The sequence below is a fragment of the Coturnix japonica genome, chromosome 1, assembly GCF_054131305.1.
Source record: "Coturnix japonica strain WE chromosome 1, WE-NBRP24, whole genome shotgun sequence".
In the NCBI taxonomy this organism is placed as follows: Eukaryota; Metazoa; Chordata; class Aves; order Galliformes; family Phasianidae; genus Coturnix; species Coturnix japonica.
The window spans coordinates 77,594,392-77,617,425 of NC_140663.1; the positions used below are offsets into that span (position 1 = coordinate 77,594,392).

Sequence of the window (23,034 nt, forward strand, 5' to 3'; positions counted from 1 at the left end):
TGATGCCTTTAAGAGCATTCTTGGTCAAACTACAGTGTGAAAGTAATCCTAGAACATGTGTAACTCTAATTTGTCTCTAATGCATTTGGACTGAGGCACAGATGTGTGGCAGTGAGCAAATGGCAAAGTACAGAGGAGAGTTCTTGCTGTGGTGGATATAAGTGCCTGATATCTCTGATAACTCTGATGAAGCATAAAACCAGGCACAGCACCAAGAGCAGTGTAATAGACCTGCGTGTCTCAAAGCCACAGATGTGAATTTGCAATGCTTTCTTCAGGTAACTTCTCTGAAAAGTTATTCAGGCACTAATTGTAAATTCCTACCATAGCACTTAGTCTTGAAGAAATGTTTTATGACATGCTTCAGGGGCAGTGCTCAGTATCAGCAGCAAACAACCAACCAATCAGCCACGAGAAAGTCTACTCTGCCAAGCATTTTAGGGACTTAAGGCCAATGGATGATTATTTGAAGTTTGTTTCTTACAATTTTGTGTGGATGCTTTTTCTTTTAACTAGAAAGAAAAGAGGGATCACAATTATGAAGGAATTTTCCAGTCAAAAACAGGAGGACACAAAGGCATATGGAAATAATGAGTTTGTCAGATGGGCAGACATACAGGATGCACCTGGGTTGAGTTGGTCAAAGAATTTTGCTTTTCCATTTTAGAAGCCATAGTTTTCATTTGTTTTTATTTGATATCTTCTTCTTACCAAGTTAATAGAACTTAACCATGTTGGAGAGGAATCATGGCACCTCTCCTATGAAGAAAGATTGAAGGAACTGGGCTCTGGGGAGGCCTCATTGTGGCCTTCCAATATTTGAAGGGAGCGTATAAACAAGAGGGGGTATAACTGTTTAAGAGGGTGAATAGTAATAGGACAAGGGGGAACGGTTTTAAAGTGAGATGGGAGATTTAGGTTAGATATTAAGGGGAAGTTTTTCACACAGTGGGTGGTGACACACTGGAACAGGTTGCCCAAGGAGGGGATGACCCATCCCTGGAGGCATTCAAGGCCAGGCTGGATGTGGCTCTGGGCAGCCTGGTCTGGTAGCTGGCAACCCTGCACATAGCAAGGGGGTTGGAACTAGATGAGCACTGTGCTCCTTTTCAATTCAGGCCACTCTATGATTCTATGATTATGAAGTCATTTTACCAGAGAACAAAAGCTATGTAAATTGCATCAAAAACACACTATTCAAGCAGTGAGTGGTCATCTCTCATAGCTTTCTCATAGCACAGACCTAACTTATAATACAATGTTAAGCATGTGAAGGCAGTGTTCATTTGCTTATAGACAGATGGAAAGGAAGAGAAGTAGAATGGATTCAATAGCTTATTAGTACAAGCTAGTAAACTGTATCTATTAGTAATTTTGTTTGTCTTTTACAGATTTATTGCAGAAACAATTCTGAACAGACAGGAAAAGAGTATGAACCAAACCAGTCCTTTTCACTTGCTTTACTCCATTTTTACATATTTGAGCTTTCCTTAAGGAGATTGCCCTTGTATTGGTCCTCAGAATCTACTATGAGCAAGGCAAATGTTCCTGTCTCATTTTACCAACAAACATTTGGGACATAACCCTTTCAGAAATGAGTAGATGCTCTTATTCCGTCAGCTGGAGGAGAGTACAGTTGTGCCAAGCTTGCGTCATGCATTTGGAACAGGTACAATGATTCAGCATCCCAATCCTTGATTTCTTGTTGATTGGTCTTTTCTAAAAAGCTCTGACAAATGCTCTGTTGCTTTTGTAGTCACTAACAGCACTGCACACTTACTTCTCCGTGGTTACCTTGATGCACATCGCAGTCATCCTTGTAGACGAGTAGAATCCCTGCAGGGCTTCCTTCCAGTTAGAGTTTTGTAATTGGAGTTTTTGGTACTGGAGATACTAATTGTTACTTAGAATCACTGTTGTGTCATTTAAATAATGGATGGAAATGAGGAATCTCAGGAAGTGATTTTTCTCCACCTCTGAGACAAACACATCAAACCTAGGGCAAAGAGAGAATTGTGATTATGAGTTTCATTTGCTGATTTAGTTCAGTCCAACTGGAAACTCCTTTGCAACAGAAGAGTATCCATTAGATAGGAATTAACGCCATTATGTGAGATGCATTCTGCTGTCAGAAATAATAAAAACATATTGCAAGAGAAGTTGCTCATACCAGGAAAGAGGAGCAGCTGCCAAAGAAGGTGGGTTCTTCAGCTTTGTTTGGAGAGAGGTGGTCCTCCTGGAAAATATTCATTGGCTCTTTCTCTGTACTGGTGACATCACCCAACTTGCAAAGACATCTGCTTGCCAGATGCTGAAGGGTATTTGCTGTAGTACTATTTATCTGAGAGTGAAAGTGTAACTAGATACTAAAGAGACAAACATGGGTAGAGCTGGTTGAGAAGATCAAGTGCAAATAAGGGGATGGGGGTGAGAGGTGGGGATCGGAACTAAATGATCTTTGAGGTCCCTTCTAAGCCAAATCATTCTATGATTGGCATCAAACAGGAACGTACTCTTAATCTGCTTTAATCTTAACACGGGTTAATTTCATCCATTATTTCCTCCAGGCAAAAAGCTTTCACGTGGTGCATGGCAGAAATTCAGGGAACTTGTCAGAGCCTCAGGGTTTAGTCCCAGCTGTGGCTAACAGCTGCAGGGGGAACACTTTTGCTTGGCCATTCCAGGTGCCACAGATATTGCCATCACAGGATCTTGATGCTGGCATGGGTGGGGATGGTCAGGAAGGCTCATCAGACCCGTTTCACAGGATCACAGAATCACAGAATCATAGGGGTTGGAAGGGACCTCTAGAGATCATCGAGTCCAACCCCCCTGCCAAAGCAGGCTCCCTACACCATGTCACACGGGAAGGCGTCCAGTTGGGTCTGGAATATCTCCAGAGAAGGAGACTCCACCACCTCCCTGGGCAGCCTGTTCCAGTGCTCCGTCACCCTCACGTTTGTCACAGCCTCCTGGCAAATATCTCAATGGAGGATTTTTCTGATTGTAAGATTTGAGGACTGAGTTGTCGGTGCAAGAGCTGCATCTAAGTGATGTAATTGATCCATCATCGTCAGCAACACCGTTTACGATGGCAAGACATTTGTAAACAAGCTGTGGCATCACCCTTTCAGTATTTTTGGACATTCTTCTTTCGGATTTAGGGCTCTGCTATACATTCCTGTGTAATTACAGAGACTACAGCGACGGGTGACTATTTCCGCGGAGAAAACCACGATCCCCAGGGAAGAAGGAAAACGAGAGAGGAGTGGCCGTCCCTATCCCAGCCCCGTGCCCGCCGCTTCCAGGGCCGCCCCTTCCCTCTTTCCTCGAAGCCCCTGGCGCTGGGCGAGGACTGCGGGGAGGAGCCCGCCCGCCCCCCGCGGCCGCCGGCTCCAGGGGCAGCTGCAGGGCGCCCTCCCGCGGGGCAGCCCGGGCCGGCAGCGGCGGCGCCGAGGGGCAGCGGGGGAACCGGCGGAGCAGGTAAGGGAGCGGTGCTCCGCTCTTCGGCTCTCGCAGCCTCTCGGTTCCTTTTCGAAATGGAGCAAAGCTCGGGAAAACTTTTCCAGCCTCTGCGTCTGTTGCGTTTCGTTTCGGTTTTACGGCGATGGAGCGCGTTCCGCTCGCCCAACAGCGCTTAATGCTGACTGGGTATCCAAGGGTTGCGTTGTCCTTCTTGGAAATGGCTTTTGGAGATGTCAGAGCTCAGGAACTGAATGTAGAACTACTTGAAAAAGTGTGCTTTTTCCCCTATTTCGAACGGATTCTTTGAGGATTGCTATGCACGTACGTAGCTCAGACTTGTGATTTCTCCAGTGTGTGTAACTTTGTTTTCTTTGCCTTATAGTGCTATTTTTGTCGATCTCTTTGAGTTACAGCTTGTGCTGTTCCATACATCACCATAAGTACTTTGCCATTTGCAAAAGGAAGGTATTCAGCATCAATTTGATATCAAAACTCATCAATGACGGCTGTTACCTTTCCAAAGTTCGCTCAGAAGTTTATTTTGCCACTTTTCAGTGTTGTTTATGCAGATGTTTCCTGTATCTTTCTCTTTACAAACATGGTTGGGTAAATCAAACAGATTTATCTCAGCTGTGAAGAGCATGGGTAGAAATATCTACAGGGGCAGAGAAGCCAGATGAATTTCAAGGGGCAGCGTAAATAATTATGCCAGTGTTTGGTTGAACCAATCTCTGTTTGCTCTCACATAGTGAATCTGCCTGGAAATACCATCTTACGGTGCTGCAGACAAGCCAGCGTGGTGGCACAAAATTGAGACTTGTGCTTTTCAGGCTTAAGACAGAAATAATTGAATCACAGAATGGTTGGGTTGGAAGGGACCTCAAAGCCCACCCACTTCCCATGAGCAGGGCTGCCCCCACTAGCTCAGCTGCCCTATTCAGCCTGGCCTTGATTGCCTCCAGGGATGGGGCACCACAGCTTCTCTTGGTAACCTGGGTCAGCTCTTCTTTTGCCAGAACTCTTGTCAGCTGGCTCACGCTCTACTTCCAAGGTGTAGCTGGATGCACTCACACACTACAGTGGTGGGGAGTGGTGGTCACTTTGATCTTCTCTAATTTGACATGAGTCAGGCAAGCTCCTAACACCAGGCACTGTAAATAACACTGCTTTTTAAAATATCTGTGTTTTAGAAGAGAGTAGCACAACAATGTCGCATTCCTTTCTTACTGTGCAGCATGAGCCAGACCTTGAGTGCTGGCACAGTGTTGTGCCTTGGATGACAAGAAGGTGCCCTAAGTCCCTTCTCATCCAGCTATGCCTGAACTAGGACCTGCTCTAACATTTTAGTGCTCTATTAGCAAAATTCTTAAAACCTCTTTGCATGACTGATGACACTTGGGCCATTTCTAAGAGTGTAGAATCTGAAATACCAGTGGTTTTAGATGAGTTGCAGGTCTGTTGGGATCCCAAAGCTCCTGATCAGCAACAGTGTCCCTGCTTGAACCATTTCCACTGCCAGCTGAGGGACAGCAGGGGCTGCTGCTGCTGTAGCTTTGCATTATGGAGTACTCATCACATTCCCTGATGATGTTGCATTAGCTCTGGCTGATTCACATCCATCGAATGAAAGTGATCTTGTAATGACGACCCGTACCTGTTTCTGTGGGGCGTTTTAATTTTTCTAGCTGGGATACTTTGGAGAGATATTATATTGACTACCTTGCCAGCACTCGTTCATTAGTGTTTTTATTTTGCATCCACCCTTCTGCTGTTGAAAGCCTGTTTCTCCCAAGCAGTAGTGGGTAGAGGCAGTGCATTAGTTTGCCCTTGTGACAGACAGTACATCTCTCCATGGCTTACAGAGAAAAAACTTCCAGGTACAAAGGCAAGTCTGCCAAGGCAAAGCTCTTGATGCAAATCCCACCTTCAGTTCTGTTGCTTGCTTTATAAGAATTACTCACAAGAAAGCTTTTAGTCTTTTTTTTTTCCCTTCATATCACAACACAACTCTGTAAGCTCTGTGCTCTATCATTGGTTACAGAGTCCAAATCCTTGAGATTTGAACACATATTTGAAATCACTTTGTTTGCCTTTTCCTGCTGAAGCACTTGGGGGCTCATGCAGGGGCCCATACACCACAGGCAGGCAGGATGGCTGGGGGTGAGGAATCGCGTAATGAAATACCTTCAGAAATCATACATTCAGGAAAAAGAGGCTGTGTCTCACAGGAGTCAGCAGTTTCCATGAGAAGCCAGCACACAGAACACACATGCTGCTGTGCTCCAGTCTCCTCCCTCACAGGGTACAGGAGGAGCTCTGCTCTTGGAGGCGCCATCTGCTTGGTGCCCAGTCAGGAGCTATGATGAGCACTGCAGAGCCTGGCTGAGCTGGGCTGTGGGGTTTTGGTATGAAAACTGAGTCTCACCTGCGCACACTGTCAACAACTTGTTAGTACTCTTGCATGTATTGACGTCATCTCCATCCCATTTTTGTCAGCTTGGTACTGTCCTTCAAGTGAAAGCTTACCAGCATTTGCAACACCTGACACTTGTTCATGTTTGGTCATTCTTTAAAACAGAGTATTCTTAGTAATATACTTCTGCTTTCTCATTCAAAGGCCTTGGTCACCCTAGCAACTAGTACTGCAGAATGAAGTGCTACCTTAATACCTTTTTCCTCCAGTAACTGCTTGCCACAACCCCTGTAACTAAAGGATAATAACTCATACTGAGCCCTGTCTTTGATACCTGAAAATCTGTCCTTCTCCAAAGAATTCCTCACTTTCTTTTCTTTCAGACCTGGCATACTTGCAGGTGGAAAATACCTTCTTGGAACACTCAAAACCTACATTTTGATCAGTTTTCTATTGTTAAGATGCTTTAAGAGCAGTTCCATAGAAGGAATGCTAATATAAACCAAATCTTGCCTTATTACATTTCCTCTCCAGAGCTGGGCTTTCAGTTCTAAATCTCCAGCTGATCCAACAAACTTTTGATCTCCTGATATTTTTCTAGCACATCTAGCAGGAAGCAGCAAGAATGTAGGTAAACACACCTGGAACTACAAGAAGCCAGGAGTTATAGCAGGCATGTCCAACCAGCAGCCCATGGGCCTCATGTGGCCTGGCCCATCCCACTCTGCAGCTGCTCCCAGCCCCACATCATGGTGGTGACTTTGCCTCACTGAATGGCCTGGCCTGGCCCTGGGCATGTATTCATTGCTCACAACAAACACACAGCACTGTGCGACTGGCACTGTCTGGGCTGAAAATGGGACATCAGGTCATGCAGTGCTGACCCAAGTGGTGGCAAATAATGTTACGTTGGTATGTTTGGTATACTGGATGAACACAGCCCCATGGACAGCAAATAATGTGCAGATGTGCCTTCTGTTGTCATAAAGGGACTTAAGAATAGGTTTCAAGAGTGCTGAAAAAGTCATCCCTTTTTTGGTATATTTGCAATTCCATTTTAGTCAGCATAACTATATTATCCACAAATTTTCAAATGGAATCAGGCATTCAACTCAAAAGCTTGACAGTGTCTTTCTACTGGACTTTTATAAGCATTCTCTTACCAGAGAAAGATATTCCTCGCTTCAGTAGTGCTTTATCCATGTCATCACTTTTGGCAGTACGTATATTTGTAAGCCTCCTACTTTATGATGTTGGCCCACATCAGAGGCAGATGTTGGTGGGATGTCTTTTATTCATGGAACCCAGGAGCAATCTCTTTAGCATGGTTTGAGTCTGATGCCCCAGGAGGATCTGTGCATTGGAGCAGAGTTGAGGGAGGGGAAGGCAGGGAAGTATCTACTTGTGCTGTTTTACACTTAACTGCAAGCAGTGATAGGAAATAATGGACTATGTGTGATCAGATTGGAAGTCTTGGAAACTTCTAAAAGTTTCATATCCCCAGAGAAGTAGCTGCTCTGATGTGGAGAGCCAATGGTAAGATAGTTACAGCATGTTTATTGTCCCCGGGTAACCCCTGAGATGAACTGCTTGAGTATGGGAGCAGAAACGGAGTGAGCAGACATGCAGAGGAAGAAAAAGAAAGCCAAAAAATGGAGGGTCACGAGAAGTGAAAAAACACAGCATGGAGCACTCAGGCTGAGAGGGACAAATGAAGAAGCTGCTCTGGAACAGGAGTTACTAAAAGAAACACAGTAGTTTCAATTGTGGGCCCAGCCCAGCCCTGTGAGAGATGCTAGCTTAGAGTTCCTCCAGTCTTAGGCCAGTATATGGACTTCTGATCATTAAAGCTTTGGGACTTTTGTTTTTCATCCCTGTCTTATTGTTGGCCTGATAATTCAAGCAAGGTGTAAATTCTCTTGTGGATTTCAGAGATACCTTACTCATAACACTTCTTTTGACCTAAAATTCTTTATCTTCCACCTCCTTAAACCAAATCTATCAAGGTTGTAGGGTTGTTTTTTTGAAATGTCTCAAGAAGTCTCTGGGAACTTGGGGTTGTAGCTGTTGAAACACTTTTATTTTTGAGATGAAATTAGTATTGTAAATAGCAAACAAAATAATTACAGATACTTCCAGGTCAGCATGACCCTTTGTGATGTTCCTTTATTTTTTAATGGTTTCAGGGTAAAAGGCACTTGCATTGTGAATGCATCTTTGCTTTCAAGTAAATTTGTCTGGGATTTTGTTCACCTCAGATGCATTGGAATGTGCTGGATTTCAGTTTTCACTGGAAGATGTGGGATCATGAGTTGTGCATTGACTATAAAGCATCTAGCAATGTGTTACTTCCTCCTCTTATCAGTGTGCATTATTTATACTGACGTAATGATTGATTACCGTGGGCACTGTGGATGAATAAACACTGTTTCAAATATTTTAAATGCTACAATGTCTATTTCCTAATCTGTGGCAGAAAATTAACGCTTTATTTTCACCATTGCAGTAACTTTGCTAACATTTCATATTCTGTTTTAACTTCTATTATCACACAGTTCTGCAGCATTGCAGAAGAGTGAGTTTGTGGACTCGTAACTCCTGTCATTTGGGGGAAAAAAAATTGTTTCTGGTTGACTGTCCTCTTCAACATCCTCCAGGGCCTGATAAACACAGGAAATTACAGGGCATGCTGATGTGACAGAAGAATGTGCAGGCAGGGAAGCTGTGTGCTGTGCTGCTGGTTCTGACTGAGTGGGTGCGTGCAGCCTCGTCCATCTTAGGCTATCCTGCCCCAGGCTCTGGATTTTGAAATGGAGAAGGGAAGAAAAGCACATCTGTCTACTTCTCTAGCAAGTGACTGAGCAGCAGGAGCTAGGTGATGCTGCTTACTTTTCCATACAGCTTCCATGTTATGCTTCAGTCCCCACATTGCGTCCTCAAGAGATCTTGACTGAAACCGGTAAAAGTTATGAAGCTTTCCTCTCAAAAAAAGTCAGAGGATGTTTGAATCTTTTTTTTATAAGGTCTGTTTCTCACCTTCCTTTCATTTCTCTACTAGCATAAGTGAGATGATTTTCAGGCTAGAAAGGCAGCTTTCAATACCCAGGAAAATGCATACCATTTCTTGCATGCTTGGCTTGATCATTCCCTCCCTTCCCTCTTGATCCCCACATTCCCTTCTGACCTCAGGGAGAAAGGTGCAGCCTGAGCTGGGGAATGAATACCCAGGGTACACAAAGCTTTTATAGTTACAAGCGGAATCTGTGGGCTGCCACTGTTAACCTGTATTTGCTTGGCAAAGCTTGAGTGTAAAAATACTTCTGCAATACCACCCAGCATGTAATTTCTGGAAAGGCTTAAATCATGCAAAACTTTCTGAGATTACTGCAAGAAAACTGATACTTTGAGCTCACATGTGCAAGGAAAAATATGTGTCTCACAGTCACAAGTAGCTGTAAATTATTCTCATTACTTATTCCAATCAGCTGCAGAAACGTTGCCTAGTGCTCAGTATTTGGAAACTACCTAGACAGTAACTACCTATTGCCATCCTTGTGACTAGTTATCTTTCCATCCTCTTCTCCTGACACCACAGTACCACTGGGTCCTGGGTGAGACTCATAGAATCATAAAATCAAGGGAATCTTAAAGATCATCAAGCTCCAACCCTGTGCAGTGGGCAGGGCTGCCACCTACCAGCTCGGGCTGCCCCACCCAACCCAGCCTTGAATGCCTCCAAAGATGGGGTATCCACAACCTCTCTGGGCAGCCTGTGCCTCACCACCCTCTGAGTAAAGAATTTCTTTCTAGCATCTAACCTAAATTTCCATTCTTTTAGTTTAAAGCCATTTTCCCTTATCCTAATCCCTATTAGACTCTGTAAACAGTTGGTCCCCCTCCTGCTTATTATAAGCTCACTTCAAATATTGGCAGGCTGAAGTGAGGTCTCCTCAGAGCCTTATCTCCTCCAAGCTGAGCAAGACCAATTCCCTTACCCTTTCCTCATAGGAGAGGTGCTCCAGCCCTTTGATCATATTTGTGGCCCTCCTTTGGACCCACTCCAAGAGCTCCATGTCTTTCTTGTGCTGGGGGCCCCAGGCCTGGACACAGTACTCCAGATGGGGCCTCACAAGGGCAGAACAGAGGTAGACAATCCCCTCCCTCAACCTGCTGGCCAACTCTCCTTTGATGCAGCCAGGACAAGAACAGCCTTGGCATTTTCTCTGCTTGCATCCCTGGCCGGTGCTGAGCTCTATAGAAGGGTTGGCAGATGAAACTGTGGCTGTAGCTCTTAGAAAGAGGGGACTATGCCAGCAACTCTGGCCCTGGCAACAATAAGGATGGAAGAAGTTCTGGGATGTGCACGCCCCACAACATCAGCTCTCCTGTGGTTTATCTGTTAGCTTATCGGATAAGACTGTGTGAAAATAAAGTCTCAGACTGATTACTGGGATGGGCTGCACAGAGAGTTGCTGAATTCCCTCTGCTCCCCACAGCGGGGAAGGCAGCAGCCTGCCATGGCCGTATGCTTCTCATCCTGCCAGGTTCTGTGGGTCCTCACAGTGCCCTTGGCATTATAGAAAGCCCACAGTGTGCAGCTGACAGAACTGATGTGCATCTTTCTGAATAAACTATACAAAAAAGTCCCCATGTCTCCAAATGAACTCAGACTGGAGGGTTCACTCCCTTAAACTAGTAATAATCAATTGTATTGCATACAGTAATCATTCTTTTTCTGGTTCTGTTTTGTTTTTTTTGGATATAAAAATATATATTTCCCTATTTTCTTCCTTTCCTTGTTTTGAATAGTTTTGAACAGAATATCTTGATGGATAACCCAGATTTATGGCAGAAAACCTTGCAGTATTAGAGCTCTAAATGACTCAGGTTATTTACTAACACAGTCTACAGACTGAGATTTACCTTTGACATTTCATATACTGTGCACTACAAATGACACTAATGCATGGTTATTTCTTTGAACCTTACTGCAGCTGTGATCTTCCGGAGGTTGGATTTCCATAGATTTCATTTAGCTTTGTAATGCAGTATCTCGCTTTGATGAGTGGCGCAGAATACATTTTTTGAATGATACACACCTGTGATGAATAATGAAATATCTAATGAACAAACCTTTTTAATGAAGGGTGTTCATTGAGAGCAGACATATTGTGGGGAAAAGCCACTTCATTCGCCTCTCTTCTCACATTAATTCAAATAAGGAAAAAATCTAACCTGTCTGAAAAGACATCAGTGCCATTTGGGCCAGCTGGTTTTAGAAGAACAAAATAGAGCAACAGAGCTGTCCCCTCCTGCAGGCATCCCAATAAAACAAGCAAATAAAAAACCCAGCAGCTGGTTTATCATCGGTGCTGAGCACTGGGGGGTTTAGAGCCCAAGTCATCATTTTGTGAGTGGGAATGGATGTTTCCATGGCCATCACTTTTCTTCTCAGTGAGCAGAGAGTGGCATACTCACGTTGTTTTTTTCCCTTCTCCTTCGTGGCTGTATAGGTCACTTCTCTTCCTGCAACCACACATTAGTTTTATGGCAACTGTATGACCTGTGTATGTGGAAAAGTTTTCCCTTCCTAAAAATAACAAATAGAAAAATAATGCTTTAAGTGGAATGTAGCCTCCAGAAATAGGAGTGGGTTCACACTACGTGACTAGGCAGCATTACGTGAACCATCTGCAAGCACTCTGTGGCCCGCAAGCCACAGTTTAAAACTTATGCAGAACTGACCATAGGAAATACTTACTGAAAAGAAAAAAAAAACAAAGCCTCTGTATTTTGTTAATGCCCAGATGGCTCCAGTGTAGTGCGATGGTGAGATTTTTAAGGAAGCAACAATAATAACAGAAAGTGCATTTTGCTAATTCTCTTTAAGTGGTTATACTTGATTACACGTTGTCTACTCAGAGATTTTGTGTGCCTTTGAGTCATGATGCACAGCAACTTGGCTTATAAAAGCTTAAAGAAAAAATGCTGTCTGATCTTAGAGCTGTAATTTTCATGCAGAAGCTGCTGGAGCCAAGTTAACTCTCCTGGGAGTTGGGATGATGGCCCCAATTATTAGGTTCTTTTAACAATGCTGCTATTAAACACTGGTGAAGCATAACCTTATCATTCAGCTCAGTGTACTTGATGGGGCAAAACATGGCGAGCTGATGGTACATAATTCACCTATCAAACACTGAGAATGTTTTGATGTTTGCAAATCCTCACAAGGCATTTGGATTGAAATACAAAATAACGTATTAGTAAGTGGTTGCCCATAAGATCTGTACACAGTACATTTTCCCCTCTGTCAGGTATTATCTTGATCTGTGGAACAGAGAAACATAATAACGCTGTGAAGGTGAAGGAGCCAAATTTTGAATATTCTTCAATACAATGCACTTCAGGTCAGCACCCTTGCAGCTGGGTCACTTACTCCTGATCTGCAAAGCTGCAAAACTTAGGAGACTGGCTGGATCGTGTGAGTGCTTATTTCAGTTACACTCTTTTGATCGAAGCAGAAAGATCAGTTAAAATGATAACCCACAGAATTCTCCTACAATTCCAATAATGTCTGTTTCTTTCTTTTTTATACCCTCAGGTATTGCACAGTAGAAAACCATGGGCAATTTCAAAGGCCACGCACTTCCTGGAAGCTTTTTCCTTCTTTTTGGCCTGTGGTGGTCAGTGAAATATCCCCTGAAGTATGTCTGTCGAAAGAACAAGAGCGCTTGCTACCTGGGCTCCAGGGCAGGATTTCAGCGCCTGGAATTTGTTGAGGGCATCATCAAGGCCGTCTTTGCTCTGATTGGTAAGTTGGATAATATGCTTTTAAAAAGTTATCAAAACCTGAATAATAATGTTCACTTTGAGGTGTGGGTAAGGGCATCTTTCCTACAAATGCCCCAGTCAGTGTCTAGAGGAAGACAGGCAACTAAAACACAAATCCAGTGGAAAGAAAAGCTATCAGCTTAACTTGTAGTAATTTCAATTCCAGTAAAAAATGTGGATGAGAAAGTTTGGCAAGGATGAACACTTAAAGCAGCGGAAGGAATGAAAACTGCTGCTTCTGTGTTAGGAAAATTCAAGAGAAAGGTGAAAAAGTCTGCATTAGTTTTGTAATATATCTCCTTACAGAGAGGGAGGCTGGCACATGCTGTATTAAACAACACATATAGCTGTAATGGCTGAAAAGCATGATGTATGCCAAACCCTTCACAAACTTAATTGACGATATAAAGTGTTCTAAAGCAGCTTTCCCTTTTCTAGAACACTGTTCAGTTAGCAAGATAACAAGACACCAAGGTAGGGAAAATGATGGAGTAGCATTATAAACTCTGTATATGTCCTCATGGGACCTTTAATAGCACTGCACAGCGGAAGGATTTCCTTTTATGGTTCTATCATAAAGATCTCCCTTGAACTAAGAGTTTGAACTCTGCCATCCTGCATATTGCAGGAGACTGAAATGGGAAGTCTTTCTTTTGAGAACTTCAGCATGTGTTAAACCCATCTTTGAAACACTGGGAAAGACAGCTGAATTTTTTACTCAGTAGCAATTGTTTAAAAATAAAAAGGAGAAGAAGAAAAAGCACATAATGGCCACGTCCATTTTCACTAGTGGGAACTGCAGGATGAACATAATCCCATCAGGAGTGGAGTTCAAGCCTGGCTTCCTCTGGCTTTCTCCTTTCTGGACTGTCTGATGCTTAATATATGCTTGAGCTTGCTCTGTGGTCTTTCCCTCAGCAAATAAATTTACTTCGCCTCTATTCCATCCACTGCCTTTTTTTCCTCAAAATGTATAGAATATTAATGTCTTTGAGGCCTCTGTGCCTCCATCTGAATTTGCACTATAGCTTAGAAACTACTGGGAATGATTGAACTGGGAAGAAGAGAGCAAAACAAAGTAATGACATGGAGTAGACTTCTGGAAACTGGACTCAGATGTCTGACATTGTGTTGCTGTATTGGTGTATATTGCTGCCTCCATTGTTTGTAAAAGCTTTCTCATCAGTCTCTATCCTAAGCACTGGGACAAATAGTAATATTTCTCATTTCACATGCAGGAATGGTGGCTGAGCAGTTTGTTCCGGATGGACCTCACCTGAAGTTGTATAATTACGAGGAAAAGCACTGGGATCACTTGATGAACTGGCAGCATGCCACCATGTATCTCTTTTACGGCATTTCAGGCTTGGTTGACATTGTGGCTCATGGGACTAATGCATTGCCGGTGGCCATGGACAGGATGATGCTTTCCTTAGCAGTTTTTATTGAAGGTACTCACCTTCCCACTTTGCCTTTCACTGCAGAGGTGCCTGTGAAACTGGCACACAGACATAAGCCCTTTGACTAGGATTCTCAAATCAACCTTAGAGAATGAGCTCTATGAGAGATGAGCATTAGACACTCTGAAACCTTCAAAAAAAAAACAAGCATTCCTGCTAAGGATTTGTCCACGCTGTAGCCAAAGAGCATGGACCTGCGATACACAGGTTCACCTTTGCTTTCCTAAGCTGCTAAGATAGTAACATGAATGTTGTGAGAATGTTTTAATTAAGTGCTCAGTAGCTCAGGCATTTGCTTCAGTCTATGTACCAAGAGGGTATGCTGCCAACATGCGTGCTTCTACCTGCACAGCTGGAACTACAGTACAGACATACTCAGTTCTGTGAGCACGTGATATCCCTCTTGTTACACTTCTTATTTAAACTGCTCACTTAATTTATTCCAGGGTTCCTTTTTTGTTACCACCTTCATGGGAGAGCCATGCTGGATATTCACGTTCATCAGTTATTACTGTATGCTATCTTCGGAGGTGCTATATGCATATTTCTGGAAGTTTTCTTCCGTGGCAGTATTGTACTCGAGATGCTCCGTACAAGCCTCTGCATCTTACAAGGCAGTTGGTTCTGGCAGGTGGGTCACTGTTTTGCCTTGGGAATGTCTTCCTTCATCAACATTAGTCATTTACCCCTTCGCAGGTGTTTGAAAGCTGATATAACATGCCTTTTAAATACAAACCTCAAAGGACTCATAGAAAACAGCACATCGTTAATGTTCCTTTAAAGAGGTGTTTTACAGACAATAGGCCACTTCTGTTGTCTGAATCAGTACAAAAACCAATGTGGTTTTGTTGAGCTCTTCCTTGCTATAATCATTAAGCATCCCCTCTGATCTCTGTAACATCCTATCCAAATCTGCAAGCCAAATGGCAGCTATTTTACAACCCTGCAATGTTTGCTGCTGTGGGAACAGGGGGTCAGTGCCCAGGGGAGAATGGTAAAGGGGAGGCAATCAGCTCCATTGCCCGGCCATTAAGAAGAATGAAGGCACAAATGATTTTTCATGCACTGAGGCAGGTTGCCTCTTTCTACATTCTGAAAACATTTCAGCAGTGGTAACCTACATTCAAAAGGTATTTAAACTCCCAATTCCCATTAATTGGGTACTGTACAGTTTAACTTCTTCAATGTTCCAGCACGTGAGCAGGGGAGGTAACAGTCTAGGCCTAAGTACGTTTACATACATCTCAGTCTAAGTGCATTTTGGACTTGTCCAGAAAGGACTCAGAATGTAGCTGCCAAGTGTTGGCTTATGTGGGATTCTGTAGAATTAATGGATATTTCATAGCATCCCTTTGCTGTTAGAGAGAATCTCATAAACTGCTACAAACTTATAACAGCAACAGGAGTGCTGGTAACTCCATGTGTTTGATCTTATAGTGGAGAACTGAGGTCACTACAGTGATTTTTCTTTCCGGCATGTCTAGACTGCCTTCTCATTTTTATATGCTGGCCAGACACGATGAATAAAAATGTTTGCTGTTCCTTAGGAGAACTGGACAGTCAGCAGCAAATCAAACATTTAAATACTTGCTTTGGCAGGAAGACAGACCTCCTAAACGGTAGTATTTTTCTATAAGTGAACCCAAGAGCCCGATGCTGCGGCACTCATTGTTTTATTTTCTTTTTTGTAAACATTTCTTCACTGATTTAAGAAGCTTTAGAAAAGAGGAATAGGTTCCACTTTTTTATTCTTTGTTGTCTATCTAGTCAAACTTTAAAACAAGTTATTTCATCAGCTCCAGAGACAATGTGTTTTTTGTTTCAAAGAAAAGGCTGAAGAACTAAAAATACAAGAGATTGAAGTGCACTTTTTTTTTCACACCCACACTAGACTTGAACTGTATGTGTGACTAAAAACCACATACTGGCTGCAGCATGACAAATCTGTAGAAGGTAAAGGAGCTTTCTTTCTGCATCATCAACACCTTCATTCATTGAATTCTCAGCGTGTAAATGCAAAATGTTCTCCTCCCCTCCTTCTTCCTTTCCCCCTTTTCCCAGCTCCCAAATCCTCAACTAAATGGCTGAGCTTTGAAGAGTGTCATACAGTACAGAGAGGAGTGGCGCTGGTCGGGTCTGACTCCTCACCAGCCACGGGGTTACTAATATTCTAGCTTATAGAAGGATATGAATTTGGTCTTCCCCAGCTCTGACTAAGCAAATCAGCTATATATTTCTCACAAGTTTGTAGCCTTGGGTAAGAAAGCTGCATTTTTACTTTATTTCAAAACCTGATGATTTTCCTGGATGGAAGCAGATCTAGGGCTTGCCTTTATTGATTTATTATTCATCTTCTGAATTGTTTAACACATTCCTGGACAATGTTGAGAAGAAGTGAATACATGTGAGTGGCTGTGAGGGTTTTTTGCAGTGATGAGTTTGCAGTTTGTAAAACATGTGGCTGAGAATCAGCCCCTTTCCCTACTACAAGTGGTTCTGGTTGTTCTTAGCCTTGTTGGACCACTCAGTCACTCTCTGAACAAGAACAGAGGGATTCTGAAACTGGCTCTGTGTCTTCAAAGGCATTTCTGCACAAAGCTCTGCGAAATTATCCATCCCATCTGAGTGTGACTACAAATCTGTTTGTAATAATCAGCACTATAAGCAAATGGAATGTCTGCTGTATGATGGATAGCATAATATATGATACGGCACAGCATACGCATCACATGATGTCTGCTAAGTATCTTTTATTTTGTTGCAGATTGGCTTTGTTCTTTATCCTCCAAATGGGAGCCCGGAGTGGAATCAAATGGATCATACCAATATGATGTTCCTGACCATGTGCTACTGCTGGCATTATGCTTTTGCTTTTCTTATACTTGCAGTGAACTACACAATTGTCAGCTGGTAAGTTAACTGACAACTGTCTATAACTATGGAGACCTGTTTGTTTACCAGGAGCTTTATTTTTGGAAGACTTATTCGGCAAATCAAACAGTTTCCACAAAGTAATTAATTGTCTTGGAAGGTAAAATAAAATTAGCTATAGCTAATCAGTGAGGAAAACATGACTAGTTGCTTCAGTAGAAAGGAGAAAAACATTAATCAAATACAGTTTGGATAGAATAATGCTTCTAGCATTGATAGTCTTCCACATCTGTAACTGCATAACTTGCAGTGAGTTAGAAGTTGGGGAGACCTTTTTGCCTCTTTTCAGTGGTTGTCCTTACTAATCCCAACTGGATTTAACAACACGCTTAATGACTTGAGGATTATTGGACAGGTTTCACTGCTACTACTTTCCTTTGACTTGACCTGATTTTTTTTAACTAGCTGGTTTCATCATCTGATTTCTAAAGACAGCCCTTTTCCTTGCTTCACAGTGCTAACCATGACAGAATTATGACTGCTGTGTAAACTTTGCTGTAAAGATGATCCTGATCCTCTTCACAGTGTCTTCAGCACTGGCCTGTTACAGGTCTTCATAAATCATCATCTGAAAGCCCTGGTTAGATGCAAGAGTTGAATAGTTTTTTACCTTCTAAAAGTGGCCACAAGAGTTGAATAGTTTTTTACCTTCTAAAAGTGGCCATGTTTGTCGTTGAGTCGCTGTCTGATTCCTAATAGTTATGACAAACCTTTCTTTTTTTTTCTCCAGGGCAGTTCGGTCAAAGACAAAGCAATCTCAATCCATGGAAATGGGATTACTGAAAACATCCGAACGAGATCAGGAGTCAGAAGATGAAATTTAGTATGAATATGGCTCAACTAGTTTGCCCGCTCTACCATTAGGCTAACTGATACCTCATTTCTTGAATTGTTTACCGTCTTATTTGCTCTTTACTACAGCTTGCAATGGAAATATCATAACCTAAGGACTGTCTACATCTCCACAGTTAGTTCTTTATTTGTGGAGGGTAAGCTTGGTATTGATTCGTGTTGGTGCCACTAGTACCTTGCTTATCACATGCCTCAGTGAAAAACAGACTAATATTAGACATGCTCAAACTTGAGCGAGGTGGCATTACCAAGCCTGTGTGTTAGACTCATTAAAAGCTAAGCAAAATGTTTTCCATCTGCTGCTGAACGAATGGCTTTGTTTCCACAATTAGGGTGTCCAAATATGTGCGTTTGTTGAACTGCAAACAGCACAGCGCATAAACAAATCTGCAGACCTGGAAGAGAGTAGAACAACATACAAAATCACAGCCTTACAGCTGTCTTTTATAACAAATTCACATCTTTGCTTGTGGCTTTATGTTAAACGGAAAGAACTACTCACAGCATTTCCTTCAACAGTGTGCTGTGTGTTTCACTCCTAAAGTTCTGTAGGAGGACCATGGGGGTGTACAGTAAATGAAAACCACCACAGTTCCTTCCTTTGCCTAGATAGTTGTGCCTCTTTGCTATCATTTGGCTTTGGAAGGCAGTGAATTGACTCTGTTTCTCCCCAGCACACAGAGAACCTTCTTTTCCAGTAAAGTCGTCTTGTGTCAGCCCCTAGCTGAAAAGGCAGCTCCTTTCCCCAGTCTGTTTCCTTCCCTTAGGTGGGATTTGGTGCAGTTTCAACAAGGCTTGGGGGCAGACATACATCTATACACAGCAGCTGGATTAGGACTAGGTGATACTGAACTGTGAGAGGTGGATGAGGTGGATTTGCACCTCTTCCCACAAATGCTGAGCAGTCTATACAATGCAAAACAGTGATCAGTGCAGGGGCAGAGGTTCTGTGCCCAGCTGGCCACTGCACTGTATAATAATAATAATTAAAAAATCCTTTTTTTTTTTTTTTTTTTTTTTTTCCCACTGGAAAAGCAGCAGCCAGGCCCTGGGTGCCCTCTCCAGCACTCAGTCTCACTTGGGATGTACTCCAACCTCAGCAGTTGCAATAGCAAAATAACTGATACGTGGCAGAAGGCAGCAGAAAAGTGAGTGTTTAAGCACACTGCCCCCGTGGGGCTAACTCCTGCAGCCTGGCTCTTTCTCTCCCGGTATCTTACTAAACCTGGCTTCAGCAGCAGGGCAGCATATGCTCAGTTTTCCAGGGGTCTGATGACAGGAGATGTGCTGACGGTCATGGCTGATGATGCACAGTCAGCTGTAGTGAGGTGGTTATTCTGGAAAATAGCTTCTAGCATTTAGAACATTCCACCTAAAAATACTATTTTCTAGTTGCTGATGCAGGAGTTCTGTTCAAATAATACTGGGTTTGGTGCTGCAGAAGTGTTTCTTCTGCTATTTCCATATTCTCCTGAGGGAATGCAGAACCAGGCTCTGGAAGAAAGAGTTACAGAGTCAGGCCTCTCCAGTTTCCAGTTTCACCAGAAGAATGAGTAACATAAAATTACTAATTGTGGTAAGCTGATTGCTTAAAAAGATGAGGAAAACATAGTTTTTAGCTCAAGGGGATCAGAAAAAAAATAGCACTAAAGGCTTTTTCTAAAGCTATTTTACTTCATTTATAGGATTTTCCCTTTTGTCTCCTCTCTTCCAAAGAGTGTTTTCCTTAGATGCATTTGGTGTTAATGCTGAAGTTTAGAACATCAGGCTTACCAGTGCCTTTCTAAAATAAGCGGGGTCATTTATTTTGAAGGAGATCTTCAGAAAGAACTTTTCTTCTCATTGACAGAAGCAGTGCAAGTTTCTTTGGTGCTTTTCTCAGCAAGCCTGGTTAATACTGTACAAATAGTAAGGTGCTGTATCTCTAAACTAAAGTGAAAACCTAAGCAGGAAAGTTGACATGGCTGACTTTTGACGTGCCTTCTTAGGAAGAGTTCAGTTGGTCCTTTTCTAAATCATTTTAGCTCTTTCTTTACCAAGTGTTATGACTCTTGAAAGTAGTGTCAGATTACCTATTTGAATCTACATCAGGATGTAAAACTAGCCGGCTCCCAGACATTTCTGTGTTTACAAATGTAAACTGGGAAACTGCGAATAGGTGGTCTGATATCACCATTTTTCTTATTGTTTGCTCCTCTTTACTATCTTTCTCTGAAGTGCCTCAGAAATTTTGGCAAGCTTTAACAAAGTGTGTCTCAGGACATCATTGTAGAGTAGATATCAGTATGGCATTTTTGCAGCTCTCACTTTGGTGGCAGTTTTACTGTAATCTCTGAAGGGATGGATATTTAATTTCCTCTGAAAATCTAAGACTTGAATTTGATTACTGCAGTTCCATTAAAATCAAATTTTCTGTGGGTGTAAGGAGAAGGATCAGTTCTGAGGAGCTCATCTGTTAATAGCATTGGGGTACCTAAGCCAAATGCAGTGTATCACTCCACCCAGTTGTAACCCAGTACTCACTCATTGCACTACATGGCTGGGGTGTAAAACTTCTGAAGTGCTGGGAAATGGAGAAGATGGTTACTTATTGAAAAGAACCAGGGGAATGTTACAAAAGTCTATCTCAATGAGCCAGCATCAGTTGGCCAAGTGACAGGCCCTCATGGGATTCAGTCACTTGAGTGTGCTGGGAATATGGCAGTTGCTTAGCAAAATACTGCTTTTTCAGAAGCAGAAAGTACCGGTACTTGGACTTAATGACCAGAAGAGCCACCAGCTGCCACTTTTTCTCATGGGACCACCTCAGCCTCATGAGTTCAGCTCTGTCCCTATCCATGTCCGGATGTTATTTCAGCAGTGTTTTTCTGTCTGTTTGTTTTCTTGTGAGAGAGCCTTAGCAGAACTCAGCCTGCTGAAGTATCTCCTGGATCTCCTCATGTTCCCCTGTGGTGAATTCCCTGTAAATGATTAGAGACCACAAGACATACCTGCTGGTTGTGGTGCTGCTTTGCTTAGCAAAGGTGACTCTAAAGAAGCCTGAAGTGGAGGTGAGTGCTATTAACAAGAACTGCAGGATGCACTGCCTCTGAAACCTCTCTTTCTGTAAGAGAAGGCGGCATTGTATTACCAGACTTGAAGAAATGCAAGTAAAACAGGTCCTGAAGTCTTAAGGAAAGAGCAGTCTCTTGGATTATTGTTATTTTTTTTTAATATGTAGAGTGTTATGGTGGGATTCTATGCATAATGTATCACAAAGGACAGAAACATTTCAGGAGTGGGTTTTCATTACGCAGAACATCTGACTCAGTCTTTTCAAGTATTATTTAAAACAGATGTCCAACAACGGGAGGGTGCCTGTATGGTGGAAAGCATACAACTGTTGGCATTTCACTAGCATCTGATTTTGCTGGAATTGAATGAGTGGAGGCAAGTGTGACAAGTTTGCAAACACCACTCAGAAAAGGTAGCTGCTCTCAAGAGAATTTAAATTATTGTTAAATATTGGTGCCTTTTAAAAACGATATGGTAGTGTATAATAGACAAGATATGCCTGTAATTTTATTTAAATAAAATCAGTTTATTCATCTAAGATGTCTGTCATGTTTCCAGGGGACAAGTAATCATTTTGAGGCAGGATAGGATGGATAGACACGTTACTCTGACAGCACACGTAGAGTAAATTTCGCAGTGCAGAGGATTTCATCCTACATACCGAGGTAACAAAAAGCTTTGGTAAATCTGGTACTTTAATGTTCTATATGGTTCGGCTTTGGTGGTCTATGGCAGCTGGGTTAGGGCTAGTACAGAAGTTAATGGAAGAAAACATTATAGTTATTTATTCAAAAAGACCCGTAGCATGTGCAATAGTGGAATAAAGACTGAATTTCGAGGACTCTCAAGGGCTGCACAACAACTTCACATCCATTAAAAGGGAGGTGGATGACTGGAAAACTGCTGGGCACTTGCCTTTAAAATCTGTTATAGGTCAAATATATGGGAAAAAAGCCTAATATTTGTCAAACATGGCATAACTAGTCTTTAAATGATTTTCGGAACAGTAATTTCTAGCAACTTGGTGTGAAATTGTTGCAGTTCATGGATTTCTATAAGACACTGAATACACTTAGAATAAAAAATTACTTTAAAAATAGTTGAAAAAGCATAATTAGAACATCATGGTTTGGGGTTTTATTCAGAAATAAAAGTACTTGTGTAAGGGCTACTGCATTTTAATAAGAAATTCTGCAATGGATGTTAGCCAAGGGGTCAGCATCACTGCAAGGGCATGAAATGAAATGGTTATGACTGCAGATTGTTCCATCTCAAAAAGGGAGAAAGAAAAAAAGTGAAACAGGCTGCATTCCTAAAGAAGATCCATGTGATATTCTTTAGCAATTGAGCAGCTAGAAATCACTCCTAGCTCAAGGACTAAAGGGATGGGCAAGCTGCATTTATGGCATATGGTGTTCCAGTCTACTTCCAGTGTAGGTTTTTAAGGTACAAGCCCCAAAAGCAATGATACTGAGCTCCTGCTCCACAAGTGAATGACAGGATGAATGAAATCCAGCACTGCTTTGCTGGAGTTTTACTTGTTTGTAACCATGATTCAACCAGATGTAGTTGACACGTGAAAAAATGTCAAAGGTGGTGTTTACTGCTGGCACTGCACTTTATTTGGGCTTGAAAACAAAAAAAATAGAAAGGAAATAAGAAACATCTGGCTTCAATTAAGTCTCAGAGGAAATGGAGAGAAGCAGAAGAAACACATCTAGTCACTCAAGAACAGTTCTGTCTTCCCACAGCTGTGTCACATACAGACTTGCAAGGAACACGGTTTTCTTTCAGTTTGAGAAGTGATAGATGCCCCATCACTGAAGACACTCAAGTCCAGTCTGGACAGGGCTCTGAGCAACCTGCTCCAGCTGTAGGTGTCCCTGCTCCTTGCAGGGGAGTTGTACTAATGACCACTAATAGTCTCTTCCAATTCAAAACATTTTATGATTCTATAGCCCTCTTATTTAGCTGTTGGTGGTTGCACCATGTGTGCCAGGGCCTCACTCCCTGTCAGATGGGCACAGG

At 42.5% G+C, this 23,034-nt stretch overlaps 1 protein-coding gene across 1 annotated transcript; it reads left to right on the plus strand.

Annotated features, from left to right (window-relative positions):
* Nucleotides 1-3,209: 3,209 nt before the first annotated feature.
* On the plus strand, nt 3,210-21,544 carry TMEM45A (transmembrane protein 45A). The gene is made up of 6 exons (XM_015876943.3): nt 3,210-3,483; nt 12,480-12,689; nt 13,948-14,160; nt 14,616-14,800; nt 16,934-17,079; nt 17,831-21,544. The coding sequence occupies exons 2-6, from the start codon at nt 12,500-12,502 to the stop codon at nt 17,922-17,924; spliced, it is 828 nt and encodes a 275-aa protein (XP_015732429.2). The 5' UTR covers nt 3,210-3,483; nt 12,480-12,499; the 3' UTR covers nt 17,925-21,544.
* Nucleotides 21,545-23,034: the final 1,490 nt, after the last annotated feature.

Bases quoted from the DNA above. Each gene is read 5' to 3' on its own strand.
- TMEM45A (XM_015876943.3), top strand. From the start codon at position 12,500: ATGGGCAATTTCAAAGGCCACGCACTTCCTGGAAGCTTTTTCCTTCTT. The intron at 12,690-13,947 runs GTAAGTTGGATA...TTTCACATGCAG, and splicing joins GGCCGTCTTTGCTCTGATTG to GAATGGTGGCTGAGCAGTTT. The intron at 17,080-17,830 runs GTAAGTTAACTG...TTTTTTCTCCAG, and splicing joins AACTACACAATTGTCAGCTG to GGCAGTTCGGTCAAAGACAA.